Consider the following 17,060-nt stretch of genomic DNA (forward strand, 5'->3'; position numbering starts at 1 on the left):
TTATATGGTCTCTGCCTTCAAAGAACTAATAATACCATGGAACAGCAAGACTTTATAAGTGACTATTATCCAAATTACTAATATAAATGTGAACAACTCTTCTGGATGAAGAGTGAATAGAACCAGGAAAGGCATCATAGAGGACATGGCATCTGAACAGGATCACAAAGGATAATTAGAATGTATATAAATGGAAATGTGGGAAAATATAATCCAGACAGAGAACAGCAAGAAAAAAACAGCAAAAGATTTCAAAGGACAAAGAATGTTCAGGGAGAGATTAAAGCACAGATGTGTGGGTGGTAAATTAGAGGGGAGAGAGCTAAGGAAGGATAGGCTTTCTCACCTAGGTAACCAAGAGACTGAAAACAAAGCTGAAAAGGCGGTGCAGTTTAACTCTTTGACAGCACAGGCTCTGGAGGTGTTAGGCCCAGACTCAGTGCCCACATTTGCCACTTCCTGACAATGTTACTTTGACCAAGAAGTCACTCAACAGATCAGAGCCTCAGTTTCCTTATTTGTATATTGGAGATGGATAACAACACCTTCCTCATGGGGTTGTTGAGAAATTAAACAGAAACATAAAATAATAAATGCAAGGCATGTAATACAATGTCTGGCATATAACTAAGTGCTTCAATTAAAAGCAACCATTATTATTAAGTATATCTGATCTTTTTTGCATGAAATGGGAATGATAGACGATTTGTGAGCAGTGAAAAACATCAAAATCATGTTATTGATTAGAAAAATGTATGGGCTGGGGCAGACTAAGGCACTTGTGATGAAGACTTGAAGCTGTCTAATTCAGGAAGAAAGTAATTTAAAGTCCATTTCTGACTATAAGTCCTAACAGTTTCACATAAAATGAAGTTGATTTTTTTTGCCCTCTCACCCAAGTGCCAAGAAGAGATAAGTAGGAAAAGCTAGAATGTGAGGAAGCTGTTGTCATGAAGACAAGCTGGAAGTTATAATAATAACCAAAGCCCCCAATATGGTTAAGAATGAAAACAGTATTAATAATAACTTCTGGCCGGGCGCGGTGGCTCAAGCCTGTAATCCCAGCACTTTGGGAGGCCGAGATGGGCGGATCACGAGGTCAGGAGATCGAGACCATCCTGGCTAACACGGTGAAACCCCGTCTCTACTAAAAATACAAAAACTAGCCGGGCGAGGTGGCGGACGCCTGTAGTCCCAGCTACTCCGGAGGCTGAGGCAGGAGAATGGCGTAAACCCGGGAGGCGGAGCTTGCAGTGAGCTGAGATCTGGCCACTGCACTCCAGACCGGGCGACAGAGCGAGACTCCGCCTAAAAAAAAAAAAAAAAAAAAATAATAATAATAATAATAATAATAACTTCTGAAGGTTTACCATGTACCATCAATTATATCACTCATCCTAACTATCCTTTTCTTGTATACTGTTATCATCTCCAATTTGTAGATGAGGTAACAATCTCAGATTTAAGAATCTGACTACGGCATTTTGAACTGAATGATATTAAAAATTTTAAAAAGATCAAAATAATTTGTCCAAGGTCACACAGTAAGTAGTGGCACGAATATTTGAACTTGGATTATCTGACTGCCTTGTCAATTACTACACAATGCTACTGCACCAAACGGGCATATTCCAGAACAGTGTGGCAGTGGATTAAAATTACTCAGCTATGACGAGATATAGAAGGATTATTACTCTAATATTTGTCAAGTTATTAAATCAAATTAGTTCCTTTTACATTAGAACTTACTGTGCAGCTAATAACATTTGACAGTTTAGAGGAACATGCTCTCATTTTGTGTTGATAGTTCAAACATATAATAAAATTAGGAGAAGTCCTTCCTAAAATAGAAGCATTGTGTTCTAGAAGAACCATGTCATAGATGTGCTTCACTATTACTGGTGCTCAACAAAACTACACAGAAATGAAAGGCAGCTCTTTAGAAAAAGCTTCCAAGGACATTGACTAGACACTATCTCCTGAAGATGTTAGCTTCAAAATTGCTTACATTTTGATTTCAAATTGAGTTCTTAAAATTCATAGTCACGCTTATGGTTCAGCAAATATAAAAACACATACACACAAACATATACATAGGGAAACAGAGAGGAAGAACCATGATAAAATGTTAACAACTGGCAAATCAAGAGGAAGAGCATGTTGGTATTTTTTTTAATCTGTGCAATTTTTCTGAGGGTTTTAAATTTTTCAAGATAAACAGGTAAAAAATAGCAATTATAACTTTCATAATGTGAAAACTAGAATAGGAAGAAGGAAAGTGATTCTATTTCTCATCTTTTATGAAAGCAAGGAGAGGATTTAATGAGCTTAAAAATTAAAAAAGAACATTATTTCAAAACATATTTACTTTATTATAAAGGTAATACAAATGATTTTAAAAAGTCATAAAATATGGTTTGGGAGGCTGAGGCTGGCAGAACACGAGGTCTGGAGATCGAGACCATCCTGGCCAACATGGTGAAACCCCATCTCTACTAAAAATACAAAAATTAGCTGGGTGTGGTGGCACATGCCCGTAATCCCAGCTACCCGGGAGGCTGAGGCAGGAGAATTGCTTGAACCAGGGAGTCAGAGGTTGCAGTGAGCTGGGATCGCGCCACTGCACTCCAGCCTGGTGACAGAGCAAGACTCCGTCTCAAAAACAAACAAACAAAAAGTCATAAAATAGATAAAAAAGAGAAAATCTCTCATAGTTTCACTACAAACACGTAGGGAATTGTTTCCACCTTTTTCCCTATAATGAGGATTGGGGAGGGGATATTATACTGCAAACAATAATTTAGTACACTATTTTTAAAAATTAGTTGATAAAGGAAACACAGAATCAGTTTTGGTCCAAAGAAGTCATGTGCAATACATACACAGCTCTTTTTTTTTTTTTTTTTTTGAGATGGAGTCTTGCTCTGTCGCCCAAACTGGAGTGCAGTGGCCAGATCTCAGCTCACTGCAAGCTCCGCCTTTCGGGTTCACACCATTCTCCTGCCTCAGCCTCCCGAGTAGCTGGGACTATAGGCACCTGCCACCTCACCCAGCTAGTTTTTTGTATTTTTTAGTAGAGACAGGGTTTCACCAGGTTAGCCAGGATGGTCTCAATCTCCTGATCTTGTGATCCGCCCATCGTCTCAGCCTCCCAAAGTGCTGGGATTACAGGCTTGAGCCACCGCGCCCAGCCCATACACAGCTCTATTAACAGAAAAGAACAACAGCAGCAACAGTGACAACAAAAATATGTTCACTGAATAACTAATTTGAGACTGTGTTACTCTGAGGTGGAATGAGTGTTCACCTGGCATTTCCCTATTACGTAACGCAGCATGGAAGGACATTCACAAATGTATAAAGGAATGGACGGGAAATGTCAAGCAAACAAAGGAAATTATTGAATCAAAGCAAGAAGACAAATTTTTAAGCATATAAATAAGCGAATCCTCAGTAAGAGAGTTTTCAGGTTCTGCACGGCACACACATACAAAGATAACCCAAACTTAAATGCAAATAGTTAAGGTACATTAAAGGAGATGGTAACTATAAAAGCATTTTATAAATCTTGATGCACTAATCAAAATAAAATATTCTTATATGAGAATGCAAGAAAGCAAGACTACATTCAAGCAAGCAAAACACACACATTTGAGATTTCTTTTAAATATAAATGTCATAGAATTTGAATACCTGAAGGAACATTAGGTCTCTTCCATACTGAAAGTAAACTGGCAACCAGATTTTGTGACTGGTTTGCATAGCAGATGCCAATGTTTCAAAATTAAGGAATTTCACAGACACATACACAGAGTCAGGATGTTCCAGCTCCTGTTTAAAAACTGGATGATAGGAAAACAGTAGCAAAAACAGGCTGTGGCCAAGGCAGCAGCTGCCTCCTTTAGACGAGGAGCTCTCTAGTTCATCCCAGGCTCTCCCACTGCCTACCTTGTCTGAAGCCCAGTAGAAGGAGGGAGGGGTATATACAAGTGAGTTAACAGTGAGGGACATAAACATTCATTCCATGTAGGTCCCGTGCCTCCATTAATGAACTGACCCACATACTATGCACACTTTCCTCACTAAATATGGAGTGGGTGGGGCAGACATTTCCCAGGATGATGTCTTCTATTTACCAGCTCCCATGAAACAATCGGGGAACTGGCAAGGAATAAGAAATAACTGCAAATAAATGAATGCATAAATGGTACTGGAGTAATATAAAAAGGATGACTTTAGGAAAATCATAATCATGTTATATTAAAAGAAAAATGCCTGGAGAGGTTAGTATGCACACAATTCCAATCTCAAAGCTTGACTCCTGATAAATACAAATGATCTCCTTGTGGCTGCTCTCAAACATACGCCAACCCAGAATATCTTCCTGGGTTCTTGGAGAACTGTAAGCATAATTAAAAAATAAAACAGAGTATCTTCCTGGGCTTCACTTATCAGTGAAAGGGGGGGCACACCTTGCTGTAACATGGCAGAGTGGATACTCATAAATATGGCCCGAAGTGATCCAGAAATACTGCGGTAACAGAGTGGATCCACCACCCTGGGTTGTGACCACGGCTTTCAGGAGGGCTCAACCTCACAGGACATAAGGCCTCACGAACTGCAGGTGCTCAGAGAACACTGGGTGATTCACTTTGCCCCACAGAGCGGGAAGAGGAAAAAAACATCAGATGCAATTTGCTCTAGGTGGGCCGTTCTTTCTTCTTCTTTTTTTTTTTCTTTGTTTTCACTTTAAAAATAATGTGAAACCTCTAGATAACAGCAAAGAGTTTAATAAAGTCTGAATTATGTGACATTGTTCAATATTTATATGAAACTTTAAGGCAGCTGAAGCCGCGACTGTGAAGTAGCAATTTAAATAATCAACACCCCTCCCCGCCCGCCCCGCCAAACTCAATAGTTTTGAAGCAAATCTTTCTTCTTTTTTTGAATATTGCACAGAGGAATTTTGCATTAATTACCTGTTATCTTAGTGAATTTAATGCTATAAATCCTTTTGAGAATGACAAATATACTGGCTCATGCTTGTGAGACATTCTTGTTAGGAAGTTGTTTAAAGCTAGATGAAGGCGAGAAGTAGAAAGGGAAATAAGGCAAAGGCAGAGAGAAGCATGTCAAAGAGACAAGAAAGGTAAGACCTTGCTACTCAAAGTTCTTCCATGGACTGGGTATCACTTGGGAGTTGGTTACAAATGGAGAATTTCAGGCCCCACCCAGACCTTCTCAATCAAAATCTATATTTTAATAAGATCTCCAGGCAATTCTTATGCAGAATTAAGTGTGAGAAGCACTGCTTTACTTTCCTGTGCTGGCTCTTTAATGTCAAAAGGAGGTGATATGGTGAGAGAAATGCATACCTCTCTGAGCTTCATTTCCTAATCTGTAAAACGCACATGACAATTTCTGTATGATAAGGTTGTTCTGAGGACTAAGTGAATAGCAACTTTCCAAAGTCTTGGCATAGAGGAATTAGATGTTCATTAGTATTTTTTTGTTTCCTTGGTTTTAAAATATTTGACAGCAGTATTTTCTTATTTCCAGGTGTAAGAGATATATGGATATATGCTCTTAGAACACTCTTAGTATTGAAATTTTTTTTTAAAACTTACTTTTCTTAAGCAAACAAATTCTTAACACAAACTAGAAATTGATATTTTATTCCTGAAATACGATGTTACAAATAAACATAAATAACAAGAGACAGCATACATATTTATGAATTTCTTTTATGAAAGAAATTTCATATGCACAAATAATTAATTCCTTTGTCCTATCTTTAACTGTAGATGTTATGAAAGGTCTTTGGCATGATTTAAAATCTTTAAGACACTCAACTCTCATATCTAGAGGCAAGAACGTGGTTAAATTGAAAAGAAAGCCATCTATACAGGTGGCCTGTCTAGGTGTTATAATTTTAAGTTACTTAAAATTAGCACAGATAAAAGAAGAGGAAAAGAGAGCTTTCTGGGTGAGGTAGGAGCTGCAGTGAAAGAGCAAATGATTCTAACACCTCTTGTGGAATCTTCAGGATTTTCTACATAGATGATCATGCTGTGTGCAAACAGGGATAATCTGACTTCCTCCTTTCCCATTTGGATGCCTTTTACTTCTTTCTCTTGTCTTATTGCTCTGAATAGAACTTCTAGTGTGATGTGTTGAATAAAGTGGTGAAAATGGGCATCCATGTCTTGTTCCAAACCTTGGAGGAAAAACTTTCAATTTTTTCTCATTAAGTATGATGTTAGCTATGGGTTTGACGCAGGGAAAACAGAATGGAAGTTCCCCTAAAAATGGAAAATAGGACTACCATTTGATGCAGCAATCCCATTACTGAGTATATATCCAAAGGGATGACATCAGTATGTGGAAGAAACTTCTGCACACCCATGTTTATTGCAGTGCTATTCATAATCACCAAGATATGAAATCAACCTAAATGCCCATCTAAAGATTAACGGATGAAGAAAATGTGGTATATATAAATACCATTCAGCCACAACACAGTGAAATCCTGTCATCTGCAGTAACATGGATGAACCTGGAGGACATTATGTTAAGTGAGATGAGCCAGGCACAGAGACAAATACCACATGATCTCACTCATATGTGGAATCTAAAAAAGTTGATTTCATGGAAGTGAGAGTAGATTGGTGGTTTCTGGGGAGCAGAGTGTGGGATACTAGAAGATGGTCAATAGGCACAAACTTACAGTTGGGCAGGAAGAATAAGTTTTGGTGTCTTATTTATATAGTAGGATGAATCAGAGCAAATACTAATGTATTAAATATTTCAAGATTGCTAGAAGAATTTGAATGTTGTCACCACAAAGAAATGATAAATGTTTAAAGTGATGGATATGGTAATTATACTGATTTTATCATTATGCTATGTACACATTCATTGAAACATTACAAGTCGGGTGTGGTGGCTCACACCTATAACCCCAGCACTTTGTGAGGCCAAGGCGGGCAGAACACCTGAAGTCAGGAGTTCAAGATCAGCCTAGCCAACATGGTGAAACCCTCCCATCTCTACTAAAAATACAAAAATTATCCAGGCATGGTGGTGGGCACCTGTAATCCCAGCTACTCAGGAGGCTGAGGCAGGAGAATCACTTGAACCTGGGGGGCAGAGGTTGCAGTGAGCTGAGATACCACCACTGCATTCCAGCCTGGGCAATACTGCAAGACCCTGTCTCAAAAAAAAAAAAAAAAAAAAAAAAGAACATTACATCGTACCACATAAACGTGTACAATTATTACATGTCAATTATACAATATAAAAATTTAAATTTAAAAGAAGCAAATAATATTTGCGCCAACGTAAAAAGATAAAAGAGGACATGTGGGCCGGGCGTGGTGGCTCACTCCTGTAATCCCAACACTTTCGGAGGCCGAGGCAGGTGGATAACCTGAGGTCAGGAGTTTGAGACCAGCCTTCCCAACATGGCAAAACCCCATCTCTACTAAGAAGACAATAATTAGCTGGACACGGTAGCAGGCACCTGTAATTCCAGCTACTCAGGAGGCTGAGGCAGGAGAATTGTTTGAACCAGGGAGGTGGAGGTTGCAGTGAGCCGAGATTGTGCCACTGCACTCTAGCCTGGGCAACAAGAGCAAAACTCCATGTAAAAAAAAAAAAAAAAAAGAGGACATGTGAATAATGCCATAAATTGCTTAAAAATTAACCACAAAACCAAATATTTGGTGGTAGCCGTCAACACACATACTCAAATTCTTACTTTTTTATGCAGTCTCCCTGCCGGGGATATTGTGGGATAGCGTATACCTAACCCAAGAGCGTGTAATGCGCCTTTGTGTGTGACATCTGAAGATGTGTATGAGTGGGGCTACTGTCAAAACAGACACTATGGAGGGTAGTGGATGTCCAGGTTATGAGTTTGAGACTGAGGGAGGCTTGGTATGTCAACAAGATAAAGGCCTGGCACGGGCTCCTGGAGGTTAGGCTGTCATGTCAGGTCAAGGAATGAATAACTTGAGAGCATCACTTTCAAAACCCAGAATAACCATATCACTGCGAAGACCCTCCTTGGAACTACCTGGAAAACATAAACCGTCTCCCTTACATGATTCTGCCAGGCACATTACTGGGAAGGGAAACCCAAACAAAGGGTGTCAGGTTTAACTGTGCAGATTCAAAATATACTTGCCAAAATAAAAGTTATGGCTTTGTCTTTCTTCTTTTTATTTTTTAGGCCAAAAAAAAAAAAAAAAAATTCCCTGAGGTTTTTTTTTTTAAGAAGGCTTTGTTATTCTGTGTCCCTAGAATAAAAAGTAAGATCTTTTTCTATTCCTCCACTCCCTAATGTCTTCTTCAAACCTTAAAAAATAGTCTATATTAGAGTGAGTCTCAAATTGGATTCTTCTGTATACGTGGCTAGAAATTCACTAAGAAGAAACACTGCCTTTTAATATTCTTGAGATGTCCCAGTGGGACAAGACTAAGAAGCCCCATTGAAAGGGGCCTAAAACAGTACCTGTTGAGACCCTTTCATCTTGGGAGGCCAGGATCCAGAGTCAGCCTAGCCTGAAAGAAGCTGCGCTGCTGACAGCAGCTCCCTGGGAGCTGATGGCTGAAAACTCACTGACAAGCTGGGAATGAGACAGCAGCAGTGAGATGGGCCCTGGAAGGAGGGTAAGTGTTTCCCATGTAGCGTCTCTGCCTGCTCTGCTCCCTGCTACATGTGCAGTTGCTCAGGCAGCTTCCTCAGCCTGGAATACCATCATCTATCTCCTCCAAACAGACTCTTCTTTCACTGACCAGCTCTGTGTCACCCTTTGTGTATCCTGCCCTAACTACTCCCTCCACTCTGCCTTCCGTACAGCACTTCCCATTCTATAGCACAGTGACTATGGCTACAGGCCAGATTGTCTCCCCCGCAGGACTGTGAGTTCCCTGGGGTTAGAGGTTATTTCTTATCCACATGACTCCTTTGTGACTTCACACAGAGCACGGCACACAGTACACCCCATGAATCATTAATTTCTTTTTAAAATGGGGGGCCTAAATTAGCCACTGCTATAGCGACTTTCCTATCTGAAGAACTGTAAGCAAAGGGGTTCAGAAACACTGTGCAAAGTAAAAAGCACAGCAAGTAGAAGCCCCTGCTTGCAGTGTTTTTCCATCTTCACCTACATAGCTCATTCTATATTCTGTCACTCAAACCTTGTGCACAAAGCAATGCAGGGAAATAGACTATGAAGGCTTCGGCATCTGAGTACTTCATTATCATTTAGAGCCAGGGTGGAATCCTGGTTCTACTTCCCAGCTCTATAACTCTGGGCAAGTCAACTCCTCTCTCTGAGCTTTTCTTTTAGGTTCTCCTCTGAAAATGGCAACAACATATCCAGCCATTAGAAATAATAATCACGGCCAGGCGCGGTGGCTCAAGCCTGTAATCCCAGCACTTTGGGAGGCTGAGACGGGTAGATCACGAGGTCAGGAGATCGAGACCATCCCGGCTAACGTGGTGAAACCCCGTCTCTACTAAAAAAAAAAAAATACAGAAAAAACTAGCTGGGCGAGGTGGTGGGCGCCTGTAGTCCCAGCTACTCGGGAGGCTGAGGCAGGAGAATGGCGTAAACCCGGGAGGCGGAGCTTGCAGTGAGCTGAGATCCGGCCACTGCACTCCAGCCCGGGCGACAGAGCGAGACTCCATCTCAAAAAAAAAAAAAAAAAAAAAAAAAAGAAATAATAATCACAATAATCATTAAATCTACAAAGATCAATGGAAAGTCTTACAATAGCAAATAACTAAGAGAATACAAAAGTTTATACATTTAAATTGAAACTATATAGAAAGATATCTGTACCTGAACAATAACTGGTAGGTAACATGCAAATAAAAATGTTACCAAATGAAACTATGGGGAGTTTTCTGAAACCCATCTTCATTATATTCTATCATATTTTCAATTAAAGAAAGAAAAGTGGGGAGAGGTCTTATATGGCTGACATGGATATTAGGCATTGTAAAGACCTTTGTGAATTTCAAGGACATGCATAACCGTTCATTTGTGGCTGCTCTTTTTCTTATCAATATCATTGTATCTGAATGAAAAATTCTTTCTAAAAATAGCATCAGAGATATATACATCTTTCTAGGCTTATAAAGCCTGTATACTCTGAGTCCTAAAACAAGGCAGACTTTAATTTATGCAAAAAAAAATATATATATATATATATATTTTTTTTTTTGTTATACTTTAAGTTCTAGGGTACATGTGCATAACGTGCAGGTTTGTTACATATGTATACTTATGCCATGTTGGTGTGCTGCACCCATCAACTCGTCAGCACCCATCAATTCATCATTTATATCATGTATAACTCCCCAATGCAATCCCTCCCTCCTCCCCCCTCCCCCATCCCCATGATAGGCCCCAGTGCGTGATGTTCCCCTTCCCGAGTCCAAGTGATCTCATTGTTCAGTTCCCACCTATGAGTGAGAACATGCGGTGTTTGGTTTTCTCTTCTTGTGATAGTTTGCTAAGAATGATGGTTTCCAGCTGCATCCATGTCCCTACAAAGGATGCAAACTCATCCTTTTTTATGGCTGCATAGTATTCCATGGTGTATATGTGCCACATTTTCTTAATCCAGTCTGTCACAGATGGACATTTGGGTTGATTCCAAGTCTTTGCTATTGTGAATAGTGCCGCAATAAACATACGTGTGCATGTGTCTTTGTAGTAGAATAATTTATAATCCTTTGGGTATATACCCAGTAGTGGGATGGCTGGGTCATATGGTACATCTAGTTCTAGATCCTTGAGGAATTGCCATCCTGTTTTCCATAATGGTTGAACTAGTTTACAATCCCACCAACAGTGTAAAAGTGTTCCTATTTCTCCACATCCTCTCCAACACCTGTTGTTTCCTGACTTCTTAATGATTGCCATTCTAACTGGTGTGAGATGGTATCTCATTGTGGTTTTGATTTGCATTTCTCTGATGGCGAGTGACGATGAGCATTTTTTCATGTGTCTGTTGGCTGTATGAATATCTTCTTTTGAGAAATGTCTGTTCATATCCTTTCCCCACTTTTTGATGGGGTTGTTTGTTTTTTTCTCGTATATTTGTTTGAGTTCTTTGTAGATTCTGGATATTAGCCCTTTGTCAGATGAGTAGGTTGCAAAAATTTTCTCCCATTCTGTAGGTTGCCTATTCACTCTGATGGTAGTTGCTTTTGCTGTGCAAAAGCTCTTTAGTTTAATTAGATCCCATTTGTCAATTTTTGCTTTTGCTGCCGTTGCTTTTGGTGTTTTAGACATGAAGTCCTTGCCCATGCCTATGTCCTGAATGGTACTACCTAGATTTTCTTCTAGGGTTTTTATGGTATTAGGTCTAACATTTAAGTCTCTAATCCATCTTGAATTAATCTTCGTATAAGGGGTAAGGAAAGGATCCAGTTTCAGCCTTCTACTTATGGCTAGCCAATTTTCCCAGCACCATTTATTAAATAGGGAATCCTTTCCCCATTTCTTGTTTCTCTCAGGTTTGTCAAAGATCAGATGGCTGTAGATGTGCGGTATTATTTCTGAGGACTCTGTTCTGTTCCATTGGTCTATAGCTCTGTTTTGGTACCAGTACCATGCTGTTTTGGTTACTGTAGCCCTGTAGTATAGTTTGAAGTCAGGTAGCGTGACGCCTCCAGCTTTGTCCTTTTGACTTAGGATTGTCTTGGCAATGCGGGCTCTTTTTTGGTTCCATATGAACTTTAAAGCAGTTTTTTCCAATTCTGTGAAGAAACTCATTGGTAGCTTGATGGGGATGGCATTGAATCTATAAATAACCTTGGGGAGTATGGCCATTTTCACGATATTGATTCTTCCTATCCATGAGCATGGTATGTTCTTCCATTTGTTTGTGTCCTCTTTGATTTCACTGAGCAGTGGTTTGTAGTTCTCCTTGAAGAGGTCCTTTACATCCCTTGTAAGCTGGATTCCTAGGTATTTTATTCTCTTTGAAGCAATTGTGAATGGAAGTTCATTCCTGATTTGGCTCTCTGCTTGTCTGTTACTGGTGTATAAGAATGCTTGTGATTTTTGCACATTAATTTTGTATCCTGAGACTTTGCTAAAGTTGCTTATCAGCTTAAGGAGATTTTGGGCTGAGACGATGGGGTTTTCTAAATATACAATCATGTCATCTGCAAACAGGGACAATTTGACTTCTTCTTTTCCTAACTGGATACCCTTGATTTCTTTCTCTTGCCTGATTGCCCTAGCCAGAACTTCCAACACTATGTTGAATAGGAGTGGTGAGAGAGGGCATCCCTGTCTTGTGCCAGTTTTCAAAGGGAATTTTTCCAGTTTTTGCCCATTCAGTATGATATTAGCTGTGGGTTTGTCATAAATGGCTCTTATTATTTTGAGATACGTTCCATCAATACCGAATTTATTGAGCGTTTTTAGCATGAAGGGCTGTTGAATTTTGTCAAAAGCCTTTTCTGCATCTATTGAGACAATCATGTGGTTCTTGTCTTTGGTTCTGTTTATATGCTGGATTATGTTTATTGATTTGCGAATGTTGAACCAGCCTTGCATCCCAGGGATGAAGCCCACTTGATCATGGTGGATAAGCTTTTTGATGTGCTGCTGAATCCGGTTTGCCAGTATTTTATTGAGAATTTTTGCATCAATGTTCATCAGGGATATTGGTCTAAAATTCTCTTTTTTTGTTGTGTCTCTGCCAGGCTTTGGTATCAGGATGATGTTGGCCTCATAAAATGAGTTAGGGAGGATTCCCTCTTTTTCTATTGATTGGAATAGTTTCAGAAGGAATGGTACCAGCTCCTCCTTGTACCTCTGGTAGAATTCAGCTGTGAATCCATCTGGTCCTGGCCTTTTTTTGGTGGGTAGGCTATTAATTGTTGCCTCAATTTCAGAGCCTGCTATTGGTCTATTCAGGGATTCAACTTCTTCCTGGTTTAGCCTTGGGAGAGTGTAAGTGTCCAGGAAATTATCCATTTCTTCTAGATTTTCTAGTTGATTTGCGTAGAGGCGTTTATAGTATTCTCTGATGGTAGTTTGTATTTCTGTGGGGTCAGTGGTGATATCCCCTTTATCATTTTTTATTGCATCTATTTGATTCCTCTCTCTTTTCTTCTTTATTAGCCTTGCTAGCAGTCTGTCAATTTTGTTGATCTTTTCAAAAAACCAACTCCTGGATTCATTGATTTTTTGGAGGGTTTTTTGTGTCTCTATCTCCTTCAGTTCGGCTCTGATCTTAGTTATTTCTTGCCTTCTGCTAGCTTTTGAATGTGTTTGCTCTTGCCTCTCTAGTTCTTTTAATTGTGATGTTAGAGTGTCAATTTTAGATCTTTCCTGCTTTCTCTTGTGGGCATTTAGTGCTATAAATTTCCCTCTACACACTGCTTTAAATGTGTCCCAGAGATTCTGGTATGTTGTATCTTTGTTCTCATTGGTTTCAAAGAACATATTTATTTCCGCTTTCATTTCGTCATGTACCCAGTAGTCATTCAGGAGCAGGTTGTTCAGTTTCCATGTAGTTGAGCGGTTTTGATTGATTTTCTTAGTCCTGAGTTCTAGTTTGATTGCACTGTGGTCTGAGAGACAGTTTGTTATAATTTCTGTTCTTTTACATTTGCTGAGGAGTGCTTTACTTCCAATTATGTGGTCAATTTTGGAATAAGTGCGATGTGGTGCTGAGAAGAATGTATATTCTGTTGATTTGGGGTGGAGAGTTCTATAGATGTCTATTAGGTCCGCTTGGTGCAGAGATGAGTTCAATTCCTGGATATCCTTGTTAACTTTCTGTCTCGTTGATCTGTCTAATGTTGACAGCGGAGTGTTGAAGTCTCCCATTATTATTGTATGGGAGTCTAAGTCTCTTTGTAAGTCCCTAAGAACTTGCTTTATGAATCTGGGTGCTCCTGTATTTGGTGCATATATATTTAGGAGAGTTAGCTCTTCCTGTTGAATTGATCCCTTTACCATTATGTAATGGCCTTCTTTGTCTCTTTTGATCTTTGATGGTTTAAAGTCTGTTTTATCAGAGACAAGGATTGCAACCCCTGCTTTTTTTTGTTCTCCATTTGCTTGGTAGATCTTCCTCCATCCCTTTATTTTGAGCCTATGTATGTCTCTGCATGTGAGATGGGTCTCCTGAATACAGCAGACTGATGGGTCTTGACTCTTTATCCAGTTTGCCAGTCTGTGTCTTTTAATTGGAGCATTTAGTCCATTAACATTTAAGGTTAATATTGTTATGTGTGAACTTGATCCTGCCATTATGATATTAACTGGTTATTTTGCTCGTTAGTTGATGCAGTTTCTTCCTAGCCTCGATGGTCTTTACATTTTGGCATGTTTTTGCAATGGCTGGTACTGGTTGTTCCTTTCCATGTTTAGGGCTTCCTTCAGGGTCTCTTGTAAGGCAGGCCTGGTGGTGACAAAATCTCTAAGCATTTGCTTATCTGTAAAGGATTTTATTTCTCCTTCACTTATGAAACTTAGTTTGGCTGGATATGAAATTCTGGGTTTAAAATTCTTTTCTTTAAGAACGTTGAATATTGGCCCCCACTCTCTTCTGGCTTGTAGAGTTTCTGCCGAGAGATCTGCTGTTAGTCTGATGGGCTTCCCTTTGTGGGTAACCCGACCTTTCTCTCTGGCTGCCCTTAAGATTTTTTCCTTCATTTCAACTTTGGTGAATCTGGCAATTATGTGTCTTGGAGTTGCTCTTCTGGAGGAGTATCTTTGTGGCGTTCTCTGTATTTCCTGAATTTGAATGTTGGCCTGCCCTACTAGGTTGGGGAAGTTCTCCTGGATGATTTCCTGAAGAGTGTTTTCCAACTTGGTTCCATTTTCCCCCTCACTTTCAGGCACCCCAATCAGGCATAGATTTGGTCTTTTTACGTAATCCCATACTTCTTGCAGGCTTTGCTCATTTCTTTTTCTTCTTTTTTCTTTTGGTTTCTCTTCTCGCTTCATTTCATTCATCTGATCCTCAATCGCTGATACTCTTTCTTCCAGTTGATCGAGTCGGTTACTGAAGCTTGTGCATTTGTCACGTATTTCTCGTGTCATGGTTTTCATCTCTGTCATTTCGTTTATGATCTTCTCTGCATTAATTAGTCTAGCTGTCAATTCTTCCACTCTTTTTTCAAGATTTTTAGTTTCTTTGCGCTGGGTACGTAATTCCTCCTTTAGCTCTGATAAGTTTGATGGACTGAAGCCTTCTTCTCTCCTCTCGTCCAAGTCATTCTCTGACCAGCTTTGATCCGTTGCTGGCGATGGGCTGCGCTCCTTTGCAGGGGGAGATGCGCTCTTATTTTTTGAATTTCCAGCTTTTCTGCCCTGCTTCTTCCCCATCTTTGTGGTTTTATCTGTCTCTGGTCTTTGATGGTGGTGACGTACTGATGGGGTTTTGGTATAGGTGTCCTTCCTGTTTGATAGTTTTCCTTCTGACAGTCAGAAGGACTGTCTGTTGGTCTGTTGGAGATTGCTTGAGGTCCACTCCAGACCCTGTTTGCCTGGGTATCAGCAGCAGAGGTTGCCGAAGATAGAATATTGCTGAACAGCGAGTGTACCTGTCTGATTCTTCCTTTGGAAGTTTCCTCTCAGGGGTGTACTCCACCCTGTGAGGTGTGGGGTGTCAGACTGCCCCTAGTGGGGGATTTCTCCCAGCTAGGCTACTCAGGGGTCAGGGACACACCTGAGCAGGCAGTCTGTCCGTTCTCAGATCTCAACCTCCGCGTTGGGAGATCCAGGGCTCTCCCCAAAGCTGTCAGACAGAGTCGTTCGCGTCTGCACTGGCTCCCGCTACTTCCCCTGTTGGTCTTCAGCTGTGCGCTGTCCCCAGATGTGGAGACCACAGAGACAGGCAGGCTTCCTTGAGCTGCTGTGAGCTCCACCCAGTTCGAGCTTCCCAGAGGCTTTGTTTACCTACTTAAGCCTCAGGAATGGCGGGCGCCCCTCCCCCAGCCTCGCTGCTGCCTTGCGGATAGATCGCGGCAGACTGCTGTGTTAGCAGTGAGGGAGGCTTCGTGGGCGTGGGACCCTCCCGGCCAGGTGTGGGATATATTCTGGTGTGCCTGTATGCTTACAGCGCAGTATTGGGGTGGGAGTTACCCGATTTTCCAGGTGTTGTGTGTCTCAGTTCCCCTGGCTAGGAAAACGGATCCCCTTCCCCCTTGCGCTTCCAGGTGAGGCGATGCCTCGCCCTGCTTCAGCTCTCGCTGGTCAGGCTGCAGCAGCTGACCAGCACCGATTGTCCGGCACTCCCTAGTGAGATGACCCCAGTACCTCAGTTGAAAATGCAGAAATCACCGGTCTTCTGTGTCGCTCGCGCTGGGAGTTGGAGACTGGAGCTGTTCCTATTTGGCCATCTTGCTCCAAAATATATATATTTTTTAAAGAACATATATACTCACCCTAGGAATTTCCATACTTAATCAATACAGTTAACGTGTTGGAGATGAGAATCCTCTATCTTGTAGGAAGCTCAGAGCAGTTTCTGCCCTAACAGAATGATTATGATGATTATTATCTCTAATGGCTGTGAAGGAGGCAAGAGAAAACAACGTTCTCCATGGCGAGCAGGACCTGGAGATGGTGGGGTCAGCACAGAGCTAAGAACACCACGTCTCCAGGTGCAGAGCCACTCCTTTCCCAGTTCTTCTTTCAGAAAACACCTAAATATGTGGCTTAGTCTTGGAAGCCTCATACACATGGATACTAAGAGCGATTCTAATACTCTGAGGAAAGCCAGTTAATGAAGATGCACATACTGTTCTAGTCTTACCCCTTGTCCACACTGGCGTGGACGGCTGCAACAACACCTTCCAGGACCTTCAGTGGGTCCCTTGGCCCACCAAGGTCAGCACTGCCACCACTGTGAAAAGAGAGAGAAACTGATTTAGAAAAGGATCACTCCAGTCTCAGAAATAAACTTGGTATTCACACGCTTAAATGAACCTGGTTGAATTTTGGCATGGCATACTGCCTGCCCATAGTCATTGGTGCTATGTGATATCTACAAATGTACCAAGCCGTACA

General features: G+C 40.9%; 1 protein-coding gene across 2 annotated transcripts in view; it reads right to left on the reverse strand.

Moving 5' to 3' along the window:
• The window catches only part of NBAS (NBAS subunit of NRZ tethering complex), a 459,930-nt gene that overhangs the window by 112,611 nt on the left and 330,259 nt on the right, over window positions 1–17,060 (reverse strand). For both annotated transcript variants that reach the window (XM_030921163.1, XM_010354668.2), the window contains exon 47: window positions 16,807–16,896. In XM_030921163.1, the coding sequence (XP_030777023.1) occupies window positions 16,807–16,896 (90 nt within the window). The remainder of the gene's footprint in view (window positions 1–16,806; window positions 16,897–17,060) is intronic.

This window comes from Rhinopithecus roxellana, chromosome 17 (genome assembly GCF_007565055.1).
Source record: "Rhinopithecus roxellana isolate Shanxi Qingling chromosome 17, ASM756505v1, whole genome shotgun sequence".
Classification (NCBI taxonomy): Eukaryota; Metazoa; Chordata; class Mammalia; order Primates; family Cercopithecidae; genus Rhinopithecus; species Rhinopithecus roxellana.